The 17379-nt window shown below is 47.7% G+C and overlaps 1 protein-coding gene across 4 annotated transcripts in view; it reads left to right on the top strand.

Moving 5' to 3' along the window:
- The first annotated feature begins 2281 nt into the window (after positions 1-2281).
- The window catches only part of CDC42BPB (CDC42 binding protein kinase beta), a 76663-nt gene continuing 61565 nt past the window's right edge, over positions 2282-17379 (top strand). For all 4 annotated transcript variants that reach the window (XR_013975347.1, XM_080929554.1, XM_080929555.1 and 1 more), the window contains exon 1: positions 2282-2681. Coding sequence is in view for 3 of the 4 variants with exons in the window: in XM_080929554.1 (XP_080785680.1) it covers positions 2507-2681 (175 nt within the window). In the remaining variant the exon portion in view is untranslated. The remainder of the gene's footprint in view (positions 2682-17379) is intronic.

Below are 17379 nucleotides of genomic sequence, written 5' to 3'. Positions count from 1 at the left end.
CTCAGACAAGGGTTGAGGCTCTGAGCTCAACCCAACTGAAATTCAACTGCCACAGCTTCTGCAGTGAAGCAAGAGTCAGCACAATGCAGCCCTGTAAACCACTGGCTTTTGTAAATAAAGTTGTACTGGCACAGAGCCACCCCCCCATTTGTTTAGACATCATCTATGCAGATGTGGAATTCTCCAGATCTGAGAGTTAATTCTCCAGATTGCCTATGTAGATTATCGAGGGGGAATGCTTGTAAACCTGTCCCCAGCTCTGGACCAAGTCTTTGCGGCTTCAAGTAGGGTTTGTGTGTTGATCTAAACATTCAAGGTGGGCTCTCATGGATGCCCAAAAAGATATATAGCTAGACTTCCTCCGCCGAGAGCCAGCACTCAAGGCTGTCCCAGCCTCCAGCTTGGTGCTCACAGACTTCGTTTTCTAAAATATTAACCCCAATGTTCCAACAGCAGCCACCAAAGAGTAATTATGAACAGGGCAAATGACCAAGTGCTCCATGGGTAGTAACTCAAATCCTTTCCCAAACCGACTAAAATGCACAGGAGATAGCTTACTCTTCTACACCAGAGAAAATTCACTACAGAAGAGATTTATTGATTAATTTGTTTATTTATTTTTGATCTCAGGCTACAGTGGACTCAGTTTCAAGTTCAAAGGAAGCGTACAGAGTACAACCAGGGTCTGATCTGTCCCAGGGGTATAAGGCATCCATCCTAAAAGGCAGTGTGGGACAGATCTGGGATGAGCAGACACACCCAGTTGGGAGAAGCAGCTCAGAATGGTACGGGGATGGGGGAGAAGGGGGACAAGTGCAAAGTCCTAATTAGGAGGAATTTAATAGTCTAGAAGCATGGACTCCGGGATGTCAGTGGGGGAGTGGCTGAAAGTGTGACAGGGACAGCCAGAGAAGACACTTTCATGGGCACACTTACAGGACAAAGAGGAAACATGGGGTCTGCCAGGGGGGAAAATGCAGTTGTCTGGTCAGACTACTTTGTGTCTTTGTCCTATTAACGGTGCTTAGACTTTAGTTTTGGGTAGGACGATTCTCTTGGGCTTTCATTTTAAGTTTTAAAAACTGGGCATCATACACGTGCAGTAACTCGTGAATATACTTGACATGATATAGATTCCCTCACAATAATCAAGGTCTGCCAAGGGTTCGCTCTATCCGACCTATTGTACCGGGCTATTTTGCCTGTGTTTTAAAAACTAAGCTAGACACACACGCATATCGATGCGCGTGATTTTGAGGACAGTCTGCAGGCTTATATGTGTGCTTCGTAACCCCAATCAAGTCACGCATCATTCCAGGGACTCTTCAGTCGCTTCCTGCGCAGGAGTCGCCATTCGGCTCTCCATTCAGCGTTTTGCCTCAGGCTCCTCTCAGCTTCCGGCTTCCAAACCCCACCTGCCCCTCCTCTACTGCACCACAAGCACCCATTCTTTTGAAGCAACCTTGGGGTCCACAAAGGGCTCCTCCTCTGCGGAGGCTGTGGAAGGGTCGGGGTGGGCCGTGGTAAGGGATGCTTTACATTAACCTTCTCAGCCGCCGTACCGGGTAAACGGGGTGACTCGCCAGGAGACAACAGTCTACTCCCCACCAGGTCAACACCCTAATAATCAGTCATGGGGTAGAATCTGAACCATCGAGGCAGGGCCACCGGGGAGCGCGCGTCCGGCGGATCCCGGAGCCTCCCGGCAGGTGCCCCGCCCGCATCTCGCGTGCGCACTCGGGCACGGGGCACTGTCCGTCCACAGCTTGGGCGAGCTCAACCGACACCCAGCAGTGATGCTCCCGGGGCCGTGCCAGAGAGCTGCCTCGCTAGGCCACGAGGGTCGGTTCGGAGGCCCGGGAACAGAGCCGAACTGTGAAACCCATGGCACACACAGCGAGGCTAAGCGCCCCGCCCGCGCTCCTGTGCGCGTGCGCCACCCGCAATCTCGGTTTCGCACTGGGCACCCCGCCCCACACCGTTCCTACGGCGAACCGCGAGGCCCAAAGAGCGGCGGATCGCCGCAGGCCGAGGGCGGGGCGTCGCGCTGAGGTCAGCGCGGCGGCGGTCGGCCCCGCGGTGGTTGGCTGCGCCGCGCTGGCCGCGCCCTGGTTGGCTTGCAGGTCGCGGGCTGGGCGGCCGGTCGGGCTGAGGTCGGGGCTCGGGCGCCGGCCGGGTTTGCGCGGTGCTGGGCTCCGCCGCGGTCCGGGTCGGTGACGGCGCGCGCGAGGGCGCGGCCAGGCGCTGAGGGCGGGGACGGCGTGCGGGCGTGCGGGCGGCGCCTAGGGGAGGAGACCGGCCCATGGACCCGCGGGGCCCGGTGCCCCAGACTCGGTGCCGCCGGGACGGAGCCCAAGATGTCGGCCTAGGCCGGGCTGCGAGGACAAGGACTGAGCGGCTACTGGACGCCGGGGTGCACGGCCGCTGGGCCGGGGAGTGCCGGCTCTGACGCCGGGGCGCACGGGCCGCGAGAGGCCGGCGCGTGGGGAGCGGGCCGCGCGACACCATGTCGGCCAAGGTGCGGCTCAAGAAGCTGGAGCAGCTGCTCCTGGACGGGCCGTGGCGCAATGAGAGCGCCCTGAGCGTGGAGACGCTGCTGGACGTGCTGGTGTGCCTTTACACCGAGTGCAGCCACTCGGCGCTGCGCCGCGACAAGTATGTGGCGGAGTTCCTCGAGTGGGGTGAGTAAGGTGCCGCTCGCCCCCCTGCGCCTCTCCCTCCTCGCACCCGCGCCGGGCCTCCCTGGTCCTGCGCTCCGGAGCCACATCCTTCGTTCGCACTCCCCCCCACTCCCGGCCATCGCCCTGGCCGCTTCCTAGACCCACCCTCCGAGTCTGGATATCATTTCCTGCAGCGCTCCCTGGGATATCCGCCCTGCCCCCGCCCCGGACTAGCCTTTGGGGTCCAGAGTCGGGACTGAAGCTACCCCTCCCAGCCCTAGGCTCTGCCGGTGGGAGGGCAGCCCCCTGTGCCTTGTGCATCTCTCCACCCTCCGCCCCTGCTCGGTGGGCCTTCCTAATGCATCCTCTCACAGCCCAGCCCCTAGGGCTCCACCCAGGTGACAGCCTGTCCACCTCCCCTTGATGTCCAGGGCCTGAATAGCCCTTTCTTTTAGCACCTCCAAGCGAAATTTAGATGTTAAAGGCTTTATTTCAAATACACCCTGCCAGAGCCCCCCACCCCACCCGACTCCCGAGTTGTAATCAGACTCGTGATATTTCGGGGTATGTGTGTGGGGGGGCAGCTAGAACTGTCACTTAAAAACTTATACATCTGATCTTGGGTATTCAGTTCATTTTGGGATCTAATGCAGTCATCATAGGTCGGATAACCTATTCTGCTTTATTAGGACAAATGCTTGATTAAGTCATTCATTGACAGTTCCCAAGACAGGTTAGAGTATGAGGATTCATCTAACCCTAATGGTAATTTCTCCTTAAGTCTCCCAGTTCCTCACAGGAGGAAGGTCTAGATCTGTAAATCTCGCCCTTGGTTGCTTTCGTCATTGGGCTAAGACTGTGCAGTTTGAACCAGTCATTTCTAATCTTTGGTACAGATAAGTTGATATTTACTTGGGGAAACAAATGTATTGCACGTGGAGGCCTCTTCCTCTCACATTACAGACTGGAATCTGGAGTTGTGTGTAGAACTCGAGCAATACATTCATTTTAGAGGGCTTCTGCCTGGTTGCTGTTCAGTGAGAGATTTGCTGCAGATGCTTGAGAGCGAGAGGCATGGGGGCTTTGTTGTGAGGGGCCTCTGCTCTTGGTTACATAGAGGACTGAGCCCTTAGATGGGAGCACTGGCTCCCCGGAGACTGTCAGGGACCCGATTTCCAGGTGGATGATGAACTGACTTCAGAGTTGCTTTGAACGTGAGGTCTTTGGTGCACACTGCAATCTGAGAGTTCTCAGTATTGGATTTGCCATTCTTAGCACTGGATCTTGAGATCCACAGCTCCACAGTCAGGTTCAGCTGGGCGCATAGCTGGTGAATGAGGAGGCACAGTGGGGAAGTCCAGTTCCCTGAAGAGGTGTGGTCCAGGCGTCCTCTGGCCTGGGACCTGGGAAGCACCGGGCGGGCCTGGATGTGCCAGGAGGCTGGGTGCTCTTCCCAAAAGGACGCTCTACCCGGCATTCGGAGAGGGCGGATTTTGTAATATTTGACCTTTCCGAATCTAAACAGAAGCTGTGTGCTGCAGTGTAGACGTAGTTTTAAATTTGTGTTTTGGCTCTTGGAAATTATGATTACAAATAAATCATCCCCGCACCTCAGTTCCCACGGTAACTGAGTAAACCAGCGGTGATGGCCCACACCTGCAGTCCCAGCGATTGGGAGGCAGAGACAAGAGCCTTAAGTATTGAAGGTTAGCCTCAGCTACCGAGTTTGAAGCCAGCATGGGGTATCTGAGAGAGAGTGTCCCTGAACAACAAAAACCAAATATGAGAACAGAATGTTCTGTAAATACAAGATAGAATCTTAATGAAACAGTACCATAGTTCAGACCAACATACTCTGACATATGTCCCTGCCTGCTCGAGCTGTTGTAACCTTGAAGTGGTGTTACCAGTAAAGACACTTGCAGTCACTGTAGGTGTTTGGTGACAAGACAGAGTGATCTTCCTAATAAGACCATTCTAGAGCAGTAACCTAAGTTTATTCCCCCTGATCAGCAGCCCTGAGAGCCAGTGTGTCCACAACACATATCTTGGCAAGTCTCTAGTGACCAGCAGGTAGACACTGGGACTTAGGAAGGGGAACATCCAGCTTTGCCCTGTAGAAACTTAAGGGAAATCTTTGAGAAATTTGGATAACAAAAGTAATGAAGAGTTTTTAAGCTGTAAAGGTGGTTCCTGTTCCCCATGGCCGTGGCCGCTGTGTTTGTGTTGGATGCGTCACTACAGGGCGGTCCTCACCTTGCCTCTGATTATGTGTGTCATGTGATTGGTTTCCTCCATGAAATTCCGGACCGTGATTAAAAGTTGGAAATACTGTTGCTTTGTATGTGTGTTTCTTTAAGATATTTCTTCAAATGTAAATTAGCAGCTGTTTGAAGCACAGCATATGAAACACTTTAAAGTTTCCACTGACAAATGGTAATAAATATAGACACCCCAAAGTGCCGTCTTTTTCTCTTTGTCTTTTTCTCTTTATAGAGGAGTTTTTCACAGCTCACGTAATCTTTGAAAGCATCTCTATGTGAAACCCCAGCTGGCCTCAGTGCACAGCCCTGGGCATCTTCTCTTGGGGTGTTTAACTCTTTAATGAATAGAGCTGAATCTTTTATCCTTCTGGTTAATTCCTTGTAGTTTTCGCCCCCTCCCACTTCCTCCTCTTTCTTTTGTTTATTCAAGACACGGGTTTCTCTATGTAGACAAGGTTGAACTCAGAGGTCTGCCTGCTTCTGCCTCTTGAGTGCTGGGATTTGTGGTATGTGACACCACACCTAGCAAGCAGGTTCTTTTATTTCTTTAATACAGTTTTTCTTTTTTCTTTTTCTTTTTTAATGTATAAATGTCTTCCATGTATATAGGTATATGCACTCCATGCAGTGTAGTACCCGCAGGGTCCAGAAGAGGGAGTCAAAAGCCCTGGGACTGGGTTTTGAGTTGTGCCATGGGTAATGGGAATTGAACCTGGATCCTCAAGAAGAGCAGCCAGTGCTCCTAACCTTTCCCAAGTTGCTTAAAAAAAAGAAGAAATCTGCGTGCACAGGCACATGCGCTATAGTGCCCTGTGGTGTCTGGTGGGAGTCAACTCTCCACCAGTAGCATCCTGGGCATGGTAGCCAGGCTTGGTGGCCAACACTTTTACAGTAAGTCACTTCACCCATTGTGTTTACATGCTTTTTCTTCCCACCAGTGCTTTCGTACGTTCTAAGACCGGATGCTGCTAAGTATCTCAATGCCTGGTGACTTATGATTTCTCTGCATATGATGTCTGTAGAACATGAAAATACTTTTTAAAATTAGAGATGTAGGAAAAGGTCTTTTAATGAGCTCTCAACTGGAAGGAAATGCTGGAGGTTGTGTGATAAAAGCAAAGGCTAACATAATTTCTATTTTATAAATAGCTCCGTAGCGTTCGAATGACTCTGAGAGTGAGGCATGAGATAGACAGTGGAAACAATTAAACATTAACAGGCCGGTCTGGTCCTGCTCTGTGTCCTCGAACCACTCCGAGGACTGAAAAGCGAGCCAACAGCAGTGTGTGCCTTACGTCTTCAAACACAGAATTGCAGTTGGGGAGTTCTCAGTCAGGGCCACCTACTCGGAAGTTTATATTGTGTGGTGAATTGCTCTCTGCACAGTACTCAAGGGTAACTTAGGGAACTGAGCCTATGGCAGGGCTGGCAGGCAGTCCTCTCCTCCCCCCCTTCCCCCCTGCCCCTCTCACCCCTGCTCAGCCTCTTTTTGGAGAATCAGGTGTTCTGGTTGCTGGTCTAGACATCAGGGGTATATGATCAACCTGTGAGTGGGCAAGACCTAATTCCAAACATTAACATGGGCTAAGAAGATCCAGTGTCATTTTTGTTAGAGAGGAGAAAGTATTTTTAATTTTTAAAAATTATATATGTATATATTTTCTAATATGTATGTGGGCCACCATGTATGGAGGTCAGTGGACAGCTTCTCGGTGTGAGCTCTGTCCTCCCACTGAGTGAGTTCTGGGTATGGAATTCAGGTTATTAGGTTTTTAGTGAGCAGTTCCATTACCTCCTGAAAACATTGCACTGGCCCAGAAAGTAGATTTTGAGACTGATAACATTAATAGGTTCTTGTTAGATGAGACCAAATATAGGTGAGACCAAATATAGGCTTTACGGTTTCTTATTTATTTTTAAGAAATTAAAATCTGGATAGGGATTTAGCTTACTTGATGGAGTATTTGCCTAGCATGTACAGATTGTGGGTTCAGTTTCTAATACTGTCTGTAAAATCAGCCTGGTGGTTCCTGCCTGTGATCCAGTGTTGAGGAGGTGGTGGCAGGAAGATCAGAACTCAAGGTCATCTTTGGCTACTTAGCGAGTTCAAGGTCAGCCAGAGCTACATGAGACCCTGGGTCAAAGTTAAAATGGGCTGCAGAGATGGCTTAGTGGTTAAGAGCACTGACTTCTGGAGGTCCCAAGTTCAATTCCCAGCAACCACATGATGGCTTGCAGCCATTTGTAATGGGATCTGATGCCGTCTTCTGGTGTGTCTGAAGACAGCTACAGTGTACTCATATACATTAAATAAATAAAGAAATTTTTTTTTAAAGTTAAAACAACATAACCATGTAGTCTTATCTGAACCCTGCGACAAGATATATCTTGGGTCCTTTAATACTTTGATGTTTGTAATTTACTTATTTTCAAAAGTGTTATTTTGTGTATGTACTGAAGGTGAGTGTGCCTCAGTGTGTGTGGTGTGTGGTGTGTGTGTGTGTGTGTGTGTGTGTGTGTGTGTGTGTGTGTGTGTGTGGAGAGCAGGTGTAAAGGAACCTCTCTGGGCCCTGGGGAGTAAATACAGGATTATCAGGCTTGGTGGCAAGTGCCTTTAAACCCTCAAAGCCATCTATCTCACTAGCCCTGACTGACTTTGAATTTTTATTTGGTTGGAGGCAGAATTTTATGTAATCAAAGCTGCCCTTGAATTCTTTATAGCCAGAGGTGACCTTGAACTTTTAATCTCTGGCCTCTGTCTCCCATGTTTTGGGATTACAGGCACCTGTCATCACGCCAACTGTTACTGAGGTTTTCTCAGATTCCTAGGATTGTGTGTAACAGCGGGATCTTAAGATTTCCTCAAGGCATGCATGAGCTTGCATGCTGTCTGTACTGACGGGGAAACTGAGGACCTCAGTCTTCTTCTGTAGAAAGTCCTAAGTGTTTTGACCTTGTGATGTATTTGAGATGGTTCTCTTTCTTGTTTTGGAATAGGCTGTAGTCTCAGCCCCCACAAAGAAATCTTTTTCCCACAATTTTTTAAATTTAAATCTACCAGAAAAACTTGTGTGTGCAAACAGAATAGACACCTACAAAGTAGAGGGTATTCTCTGAGTTTGGTTTTAAGTAAGTGTGGTGACCGTTAGCTTTTGGTCTGTGTCATTGATTGGTGGGTAGCCAGCAGCTGTTTTCAGATAAACATTGTCCAAAAAAAGATGATATGGAAATTTGGGTTTTTTTTTTTTTTTTTTTTTTTTTTTTTTTCTGTTCTTAGGAATGTGTTGAAAATCCAGAAAATTTTAATTGATTGGAACCTCTTTGGAGAACTTGTGAAGCTTCTCCCACTCAGGTGGTTTCTAACTTCATTGAAACCATGATTCCTATGATCTCTGGGATGGGAATTTGAGACATTGTGGGGTCCACCCTAGTCCATGATCCTCCCTCAGTAAACTGGTTCTAAACATTTCCTCTTAATTTTGAGGCAGTGTCTAGCCACATGTGTCTTTTCCCTGAGGACCACAGTCATCTTTGGTCCTCCTGGCTACCTGTTGCTGGTTGATTTTTTTGACATTTTCTTTGGGTCTCCTTTAACATTGGTCTAACTAAAGCTCTTGATCCGCGGTGGGTGCTTTTCCCATTTTCAAAGTCTCTGCAGGATCAGTTTTAGTCTGCCTGCCTGCCTGCCTGCCTGCCTGCCTGGCTGTTTTGTTTTTTGAGACAGGGTTTGTCTGTGTAACAGCCCTGGCTGTCCTCGAATTTGATTTGTAGATCAGGCTGGCCTTGAACTCACGATCCATGTGCCGCTGCCTCCCACCAGGCTCACTGTTTTTCATCCATTGCTTCTCTACTTGAAACTCCCACCACACTTCATAGTGGTGCCTTTCTAAACCCTCAGTCCAGCGCTAGAGCTTAAAGTGGACCTAAAAGGGTCAGAGTAATCCTAGTTTTAGTAGTTAAATTTAACAGCATTTCCATTAAGCAACTTGGAATGATTTTCTGTACATTTAAATTTACCTTTATTACTGTGGCACATTTACGTAAAGCCAAGTAGCACCCTGGAATTTAAACAAAAACAGCAGGTCTTTGCTGCCTCCTCAGACTGTGGCTTTTATCTACGTGTAAGTTAGGATCACACCACACTGCCAGCGTGGAGAGACCAGCACAATACAGAGCTAAGGCTGCATTCACTGTCACCTAAAATCGGGGTGTCATGGTCCAGGGCTAGTAGGACACCTAGTTCTTAAAAGTGACCAGGGGGCTGAAGAGATAAGATGGCTTAGCGGTTAGAGTACTGGCTGGTTTTCCAGAAGACCTGGGTTTTGTTCCCAGCATCCACATGATGACCTGTAGTAACCACCTGTAATTCCAGCTCTCCAACGGACCTGACACCCTCTTCTGGCCTCCAAGGGTACCATCACGCATGTAGCATACAGATACACGTGCAGATGAAGCACCCATACACATTAAAACTGGGGATCTGAGCCTCAGCTGCAGCCCTCTTATGGGAAAGTGACCAGCACTTCCGTGTCTCAGGCAGTAGTGTAAGGGCTGCTGCTTAGTGGTTCCTGACTCTTCCCTTTGGTACCACCTGCCTGTTGGGTGGCCTTAGCATCCTCCTCGACAGCCCGACAGCCCGGGAGACAGCCTTTGTCTGTCTCTTTTTCCAAATAATGCTACATAATTTGGCTTAAGCTGATATTCAATGTTGCTATTCTTTTAAATAGGTGAAGATTATCACAGCTAGCCCATAAAGAATTCCATTGAGCATCTTTTCTAAGGGAATCTTTTTATATGGTTGGAGTAAATTATTTGTTCCTTAGCTTGAGTCTCAGTGAACAGACCTAAATTTCATAGTAGGTTTTTTTTATTTACTTGAAACAAGATCCCACTGTGTGGTCCTGACTGTCTCTGAGCTGGTTATGGAGTCCAGGCTGGCCTTGAACCCACAGAGCTCCTGCTTCTGCCTCCGGAGTGTTGGTGTGTCTGGCTTCATACGAGGTTTTTACATAGAACACCAATATAGCCACATGCCTCATGGAATCTGCCATTCCTGCTTCTTCTAGCGTCGTCCATGTTTTCTGCTTCATTTTAGGTTTTTTTTTTTTTTTTTTTTAGGTTTCTACTTTTTCTCTCTCTAAGGAGGTGGGGGAAGATTTGAGATTGTCCTGGAACTTGATACAGCGGCCCAGGCTGGCCTCAGCCTTGAGCATTCTTACACAGCCGTGAGCGTACTCGGCTTTGGTGGGGATTGCTTTTGTTTCTTCCTTCGTTCATTCCCTCTGGGTTGTGTGTGTCTTTTCCCTTTAAGAGAGTGTTGGGTTTTTTGTTTTGTTTTGTTTTTTGTTTTTGGTAGCTTTCTGAGGACGGGAGTTCATCGGAGGTAAATGCTGGAAACTTGATCTGCCTAAACTGTCTTCCCCTCCCGGCTGGGATGAGAGTGGGCCTGGACGTGGGCTGAGAGGTTGGAAAGGACTCCCTGAGCTGCTTGAAGCATCCCTGCTTCCCTTTGTGTGGCCCCATGGCCCTGTGTCCTGTGCTTCTGGGTGAAGACGTTCAGTTGCATCTCTAGTCCTTATTCGTCCTGTTTCCGTGGTGCTGGCTCCCTGTCTGGGTGTTCATGTTCTTTAGTGTTTCTCTGATGGCATCTTGACTTTGTTTTACGACGGTGATAGTTTTTAAATGTGTTTTTATGTTTGAATGGACCTATGCACACTCAGACACTTTTTTCTTCCGTTCTTGTTTCTTTCTCTGTGTGTGGTACATGTGTGAGCATGGGGCAGGTGTGCACATGTGAGCATGCTCTTATGTAGAGGACACAAGCAGACATTGGATCTTCATTGTTCTCTGCCTTATTCTTTGACGCCATCTCTTTACCGAACCTGAAGCTCACAGACTATCAGACTCGCCGGCCAGTGAGCTCTGGGGATGTTTGTGCCAGCGCAGCTTGGATGCTGGGGTCATCGGAGCAGGTCCTCAAGTTTGCACAGCGTGTGCCTTACAGACTGAGCCCCCTCCACCTCCCTTTTCCTTCCTCCCTTCCTAAGACGGGTCTTACTGTGCTGCCCGTGGACTGTTGTCCCTCCGGGCTCTGAGCTCACTCTCTCAAGTCCCAGGAGTTGTCTCTTCGGAGGTCTTCGGAGAGACCCTTTTTTCACATCTGGTGCTGCCGACTGTCTTTCTGACTATCTGTTGTCTGACTGGACAAACTCCAAGCATTTATCTCATGTGGTGGGGGCGGGGTGGAGCATAGAGATGCTCAGCGTAGAAAGCGAGTCCTATATTCCCAGGGGACTCCAGGGTGAAGGGTGGCCTGCAGGCGCAGGTGACTTCAGCTCCAAGGGAGCTCCCATTCTTTTCTGGCCTGTTTGGAACCTGTGGCATATACTCATACAGACACATATAAATAAAATTTTTTTCTTTTTTCTTTCCAAGACAGGGTTTCTCTATATAGTGACCCTGGTTGTCCTTGAACTCACTTTGTAGACCAAGCTGGCCTCACACTTACAAAGACCCTCTTGCCTCTGCCTCCCGAGTGACCACCATGCCTAGTCCAATAGAAATCTTAAGGGAGGAAGGAGGGAAGATGTGGTTCCATAAGTGTGATTGGCAGTGCCAGAACTGGTCATTTGGTAGTTTTTCTCTTGGTCTTGAGAGTTCCCCAAGCAGAAAGAGTGGGCGTGGCCACAGTAGCCTGGGAAGGTGTGAGGTGGAGGTGAGGTACAGCAGGCTGAGGACACAGGCTCATGCCAGGCCTGTGTCCTGCGCTACTCAGCTCTACCCTGGTGCACCTCCACCCGTGCACACTCAGGGTTCAGGTTTGCAGCCCAGCTGTGCTAGAGGCCAAGTGTCCGGTTGCTTTCCCCCTGCAGAGCAGCATTACCAGGCTGCTGGTATTTCTCATCTTTCATTCCACAGTGAATATTGTCAGAGCTCAGGATTGAACACGGGCTTTATGCAAAACTATACTAATTCTGCACTATTGAGCATGGCGTTACTGAACAGAACACAACTCCCGTCCTGCGGTTCAGCTTGTCTCTGCAGCTCTGACTGGGTGGAGACTTCAGGTTGTAGGTAAAGGGCGTTCTGTGTTCTGTGGCCCTGCACATGTGGCTACCGAGGCTTTGCTTACTCTTTTCTTTGATCTGGGCCTTTGCTGTTTCAGTTTCTATGTGAATTGGTTTTCTGGAAAGGCACCCAGGTTGAGTAAAGGAGGAAGCAGAGGTGAGGGAGTCCAGCCTGCGCTGGAGACAGAGATGGGCTCAGGGCAATGGAGGAGAGGGTACAGCAGGTTGTGTTCTCTCTGAGAGGGAGTGACCAGTGACACCAGAAGGGGCTCAAGGCTGCCATTTGTGAAGTGTGCAGCAGTTGTATGTGAGCTGTCTTGAGATGACATGGAACTGAGCTTGTTCAGCTCCTGAGCTTCTGGTGTGTAGGAAGTAGTCACTTGGGCGTAAACCAGAGGAGGAGGAGCACATTCTCACTGCTCACAGCCTTGTGAGTTTTCACTGAGGTCAGGAGCCCCTTACCCACAGCCGCCATGCTTGCAAGGCTGTTGCTCTCTGGCACAGAGGTGAGCTGAAACAACGGAGCTCTGCCTTTCTGTGTAAGGAATGTGTGAATCTGCAAGCTGAATATATTTAACACACACCACATTTCCAACTGCAAATGCTGCTTTATAGAGATTGTTTGCTATTGAGAAAGGTGCTGATTTTGCAACTGCTTGATAAGTAGCAATCCTTAAAGTGATTTCACTTTATTTGTTCTGTTAAGACAGTCTCACTGTTTATCCTTTGCAGGGTTGGAAGTTATAGAGATCAGGCTGGGCTCTAATGATTCACCTGCCTCTGCTTCCCAGTGCTGGGATTAAAGGTGTGTGCCACCATGCCTTTCGAAGTAATTCTGTAGCTCAGTCACACATGGTTGTTCTTAACCCAAAGTATTTGAAATCAAATTATTTAAGTCATTTAAGTATATTAACAAAACAGCCTTTTGATATGCAGTTAAAATTAACCTTGGGGCTGGAGAGATGGCTTAGCCTTTTTGACTGCTCTTCCAGGGGTCCTGAGTTCAATTCCCAGCAACCACATGGTGGCTCACAACCATCTGTAAAGGGATCCGGTGTCCTCTTCTGATGTGTCTGAAGACAGAGCACTCATATTCATGAAGCACATGAATACATACATCTTTTTGAAAAGTTAACCTGGGCAGTGTTGAGGAGACATGATGAGGTGCTGTGGAGCAGCAGGCAGGGAAGCCACTGGGAATGTTGTGCTCCAGTCTGGCCAGTTAGGGCACAGGCCTCTCACTCTAAGTATAGATATCTAAGCTAATTCCCAAGTCAGGTGCCAGGATGGCTTTACACGACCAAATGATAAACCCAGACACATTCCCTCCGTGAGGAACAGTTCATTTGTTTTTAGGAAGCAAGGCTCATGTTAATGAAGTTTAGATGTGAAATATTTTAAGAGGATTTCAATTAAAACTGGAAGTCTTTCATAAATTGACATTTAAATTGAATTACACGACTAATTGTTTTAGTGGAAAGGTTTCTTCCTTAATGAGTGTTTGTGTATAAAATAGGGTCCCCATGTCTTCTTATTTGCCCTACAACGATCCTGCCTCAGTTTCCTTAGTGCTGGGATTACAGGGTTTTTGGTCTTTGTTTTGTAAAAAAGCTGGGTAGGGTTGTGCATGCTCTCAGAGCTGGGAGACAGAGGCGGGAGGACCAGGAGGCTGGTGTGGGGACACTTGCTGCCTGGCTGGCCAAGCCAACTTGGTGAGCTCCAGGTTGTGAGAGACCCTGCCTCAGAAAAATAGAGTGGAGAGGGATGGAGTGAGGTGTGACCCCTGATTGACCCCCCCCCACACACATCAGAAAACCCATACAGCTCCAGGTGTACAGCTTGATGGTTTTAGTTGTACATCTACTGGCAGAACGTTTTGACCACCTCACAGAGCATTAACACCGCATAGGTGATGGCGCCCAGCAGACACTAAGCCACTTCCTTACCTCTTTGCCTACACTGTGGTTATTCACAAGGGACTTACTCTGTGTCTCTGGCTGATATGCCCTTGTGGTGACCACCCCCCCACCTCTTCCACTCCAGTGTGGGGTGAGCTAACAGACTGCTTGCCTGGCTTGTTTGCAGGGCTCCGCCCAGCTGCGCCGAGTCTCTGCTCCTCTTCAGCACTGCTGCTCCCTCATACCACAGATCACCAGTCGGTGCACAGTGCGGTTTCCATTGACCTTTCGGAATAGTAAAAAGTCGGTGTACAGTCCTTGTATGGACAAGCGTTTTCATTTCCCTCAGGGTTAGCGATGGCAGAGGTGGAAGCTCTGTTTTTGGTGTTTTGAGGAACTACAGAGGGTCATCCACGGCAGAGGCTGCGGCAAGTCTCCTGCGTGTCAGCCGCATGCTCTGACTCTGCTCTGCTTGTTCCTGTGGGCAGATCCCTCGCTGCTAATGTGTTCTGCTGCTCGTTAGTGGCTCGTGTTTGACACCTTTCCCTCCGTTCACTGTTTCTTTAATTCTTTGCCTATTTAAAATTGAATCAGTTTTTGTTTTCATTGTTGAGTTTTGAGTTATTTATAGAATACAAGTCCCATATCAAACACATGGTTTGTTCCCAGTCTCTGGGGCTTTGGCCTCCGTTCTTCACGGTGTCCTTTGATTGAAGAACACTAGTAATTTTGATGAAGTTCAGCTTCTCTCTCTCTCTCTCTCTCTCTCTCTCTCCCTCCCTCCCTCCCTCCCTCCTTCCTTCCTTCCACTTTCTTTCTTTTCTTTTCTTCTCCCAGTTGCTTTTGGTTTCACAGCTAAGGAGTCGTTGCCAAATCCAAGGTCACAGCGTTTTACATCAGTTCTCCTTTGCGTCTCCTCTGCCTGCTCCCGCGTTCCGCTTTCTCCTTTTCTTCCTTCCTTTCCTTTGTTGCTTAGTTTGTTTTTAGACATGGTCTCCTTATGTAGTTCCAGCTGTATGTATTCCACAATTCTCCTGCACCATCCCTATTTTGTTGTTTGGAGATAGGATCTTTATATATAGCCCCTAAGTGGTGGGAAACTCACTGTGTAGACCAGGCTAGCCTTGAACTCACAGAAATCCACCTGCCTCTGCCTCTCAAGTGCTGGGATTAAAGGCACGCACCACCACTGTTGGCTGGCTGTCACATATCTTAAGTCCCAGCACCTGGGAGGCAGAGGCAGAGAGAATCTCTGGGAGGCAGAGGCAGAGAGAATCTCTGGGAGGCAGAGGCCAGCTTGGCCTATAGAGCGAGCTCCAGGACAGCCAATGCTGTATAAAGAGACCCACCTCAAACAATTAAAAGATTAAAGAAAAAGTTTATTTTTATGTATACGAGTGTTTTGCTTGCATGTTGTATGTACCATATACATGCAGTGCCTATAGAGGCAAGAAGAGGGCATCAGATCCCCTTGGGTCTGGAGTTGCAGACAGTTGTGTGCTGTTGTTTGGGTGCAGGGAATTGAAGGTCCTTTGGAAGAGTAGTTTTTGCTTTTAACCACCAAGCCTCTAATGCTTAGACTTTTTAATCTGTAAAGCTGAGGCAGCAGTTTTGCAAACTCTGGGCCAGCCTGTTCTACCTAGGGAGACCTTTGTTCAGAAGCTAAGCACAGTGAAACAATACCGCCAACCCTTCACATGCTGAAAAGGAAATTTGCTTCTTTGCAGTGTGGGTACAGTTTATTTCTCCATGTGGAGTAATTGTTCTGGAGACCCAGAACACCGTGAGGTAGTTCTGTTTGTGTTTGCACTGGTCTTAGGAGCATCCGGTCCTCATCAGGGTGTTGAGCTCTTCTGATCCTAGTTTGTAGAGCATGTGTCCTCATTTTTTGTGCTAGTTTGTTGTTGCTGTCTTATAGAAGATTTTTGCATTTGCATTCATAAGAGGTAATTATGGGTCTCTTTTCCACATTGCATGCTTGGCTTTGTATGGGATAATTTTGGTCCCAAGCAATAAGTTAAGAGGTATTCCTTCTTGCCTCCTTCCTTCCTTCCTTCCTTCCTTCCTTCCTTCCTTCCTTCCTTCCTTCCTTCCTTCCTTCCTTCCTTCTTTGATGAGTTGGAAGAATTGGTATTTTTTAAAAAAATTTAATTGTGTGTATATTTGCTTAAGCTCAAGTCCCCTGGGAGAGCAGCAAGTGTTCCTGACCACTGAGCTATCTTTCTAGTGCTTGTTTGAGTGTATGAGTGTGAGTGTGTGTGTGTGTGTGTGTGTGTGTGTCTATCTGTCTGTATCTGTTGTACACATGCCACAGTTCTTTCATTAATGAGCCATTCTTGATTTTCTGTGTTGGGTTTTGTTGTTGTTGTTGTTGTTGTTGTTTTATTTTGTTTCTTCTTCTTTTTGGGACAGGACAGAATCTCACTATATAGTTTGGACTGTTCTTGAACTCAGAGACATCTGCCTCTGCCACTGGAGTGCTGGGATCAAAGGCATGTGCCCCCAAATTCTGCTTTCTTTCTCTTTTTTAATGCTGATTTTGATTAATAATTTTCTCTTAGAAACATCATCTGTTTTCTCAATAATTTCTGGTTTATTAAGGAGAATTATTTAAAGACTATTTAATCTTTATATCTTCTATTTTAATTTGAGTTGGAGGTCTTAATCAGTTTCTGGCCTTTATGTGTATTGCTACAGTGAAGTCTCTCTTTCTCTCTTTCTCCTCTCTGGTTCAGGAATGGGGATGTTGGGGAAGTACTCTACCTCAGGCTGTGTCCTTAGCTATAAGTCAGTCTTGAATAACTTATAAACTAGTGAATAACTTGTCTGACAGCTGTTGTGACTAAAGCATTAGCCACTTAAAGCCCAAGTCATGGCTACGTGCAGTGAGGGGACCGGCGGATAGACTTCTTTGGGCAGGTGAATGTTTGTGCATGTGTGTGTATGTGCAAGTGAGCGCATGTGTGCATATGTGTGAGCGAGTGATCTGGCTTTCTTCCCTGCTGTTGAGTCACTTTCAGCCACTGCTGCTCTTGTGTGTGCACCACTCTTAATTGGATTCTGTTTTAAATATTTTTCTAGAGTCATTATCTGTGTGTGTCTCCATAAACAGTATATGATGGGGCTGGAGAGATGGCTCAGTGGTTAAGAGAGAGTACTGACTGCTCTTCCACAGGTTCTGAGTTCAATTCCCAGCAACCACTTGCAGGCTCACAACTATCTGTAATGGGATCTAAGCCTTCTTTTGGTGAGTCTGAAGACAGCTACAGTATACTTATATATAATAAATAAATAAATCTTAAAAAAAAGTATATGATGCATTGCACATGACCAAGAGTCAGTCTCTGTGTCTACATAAGCAGTATATGATGCATTGTCTACATAAACAGTATATGATACATTGTCTACATAAACAGTATATGATACATTGTCTACATAAACAGTATATGATGCATTGTCTACATAAACGGTATATGATGCATTGTCTACA

This window comes from Micromys minutus (genome assembly GCF_963924665.1).
Source record: "Micromys minutus genome assembly, chromosome: 1".
Classification (NCBI taxonomy): Eukaryota; Metazoa; Chordata; class Mammalia; order Rodentia; family Muridae; genus Micromys; species Micromys minutus.
This window is presented reverse-complemented; position numbering and strand designations above follow the sequence as displayed.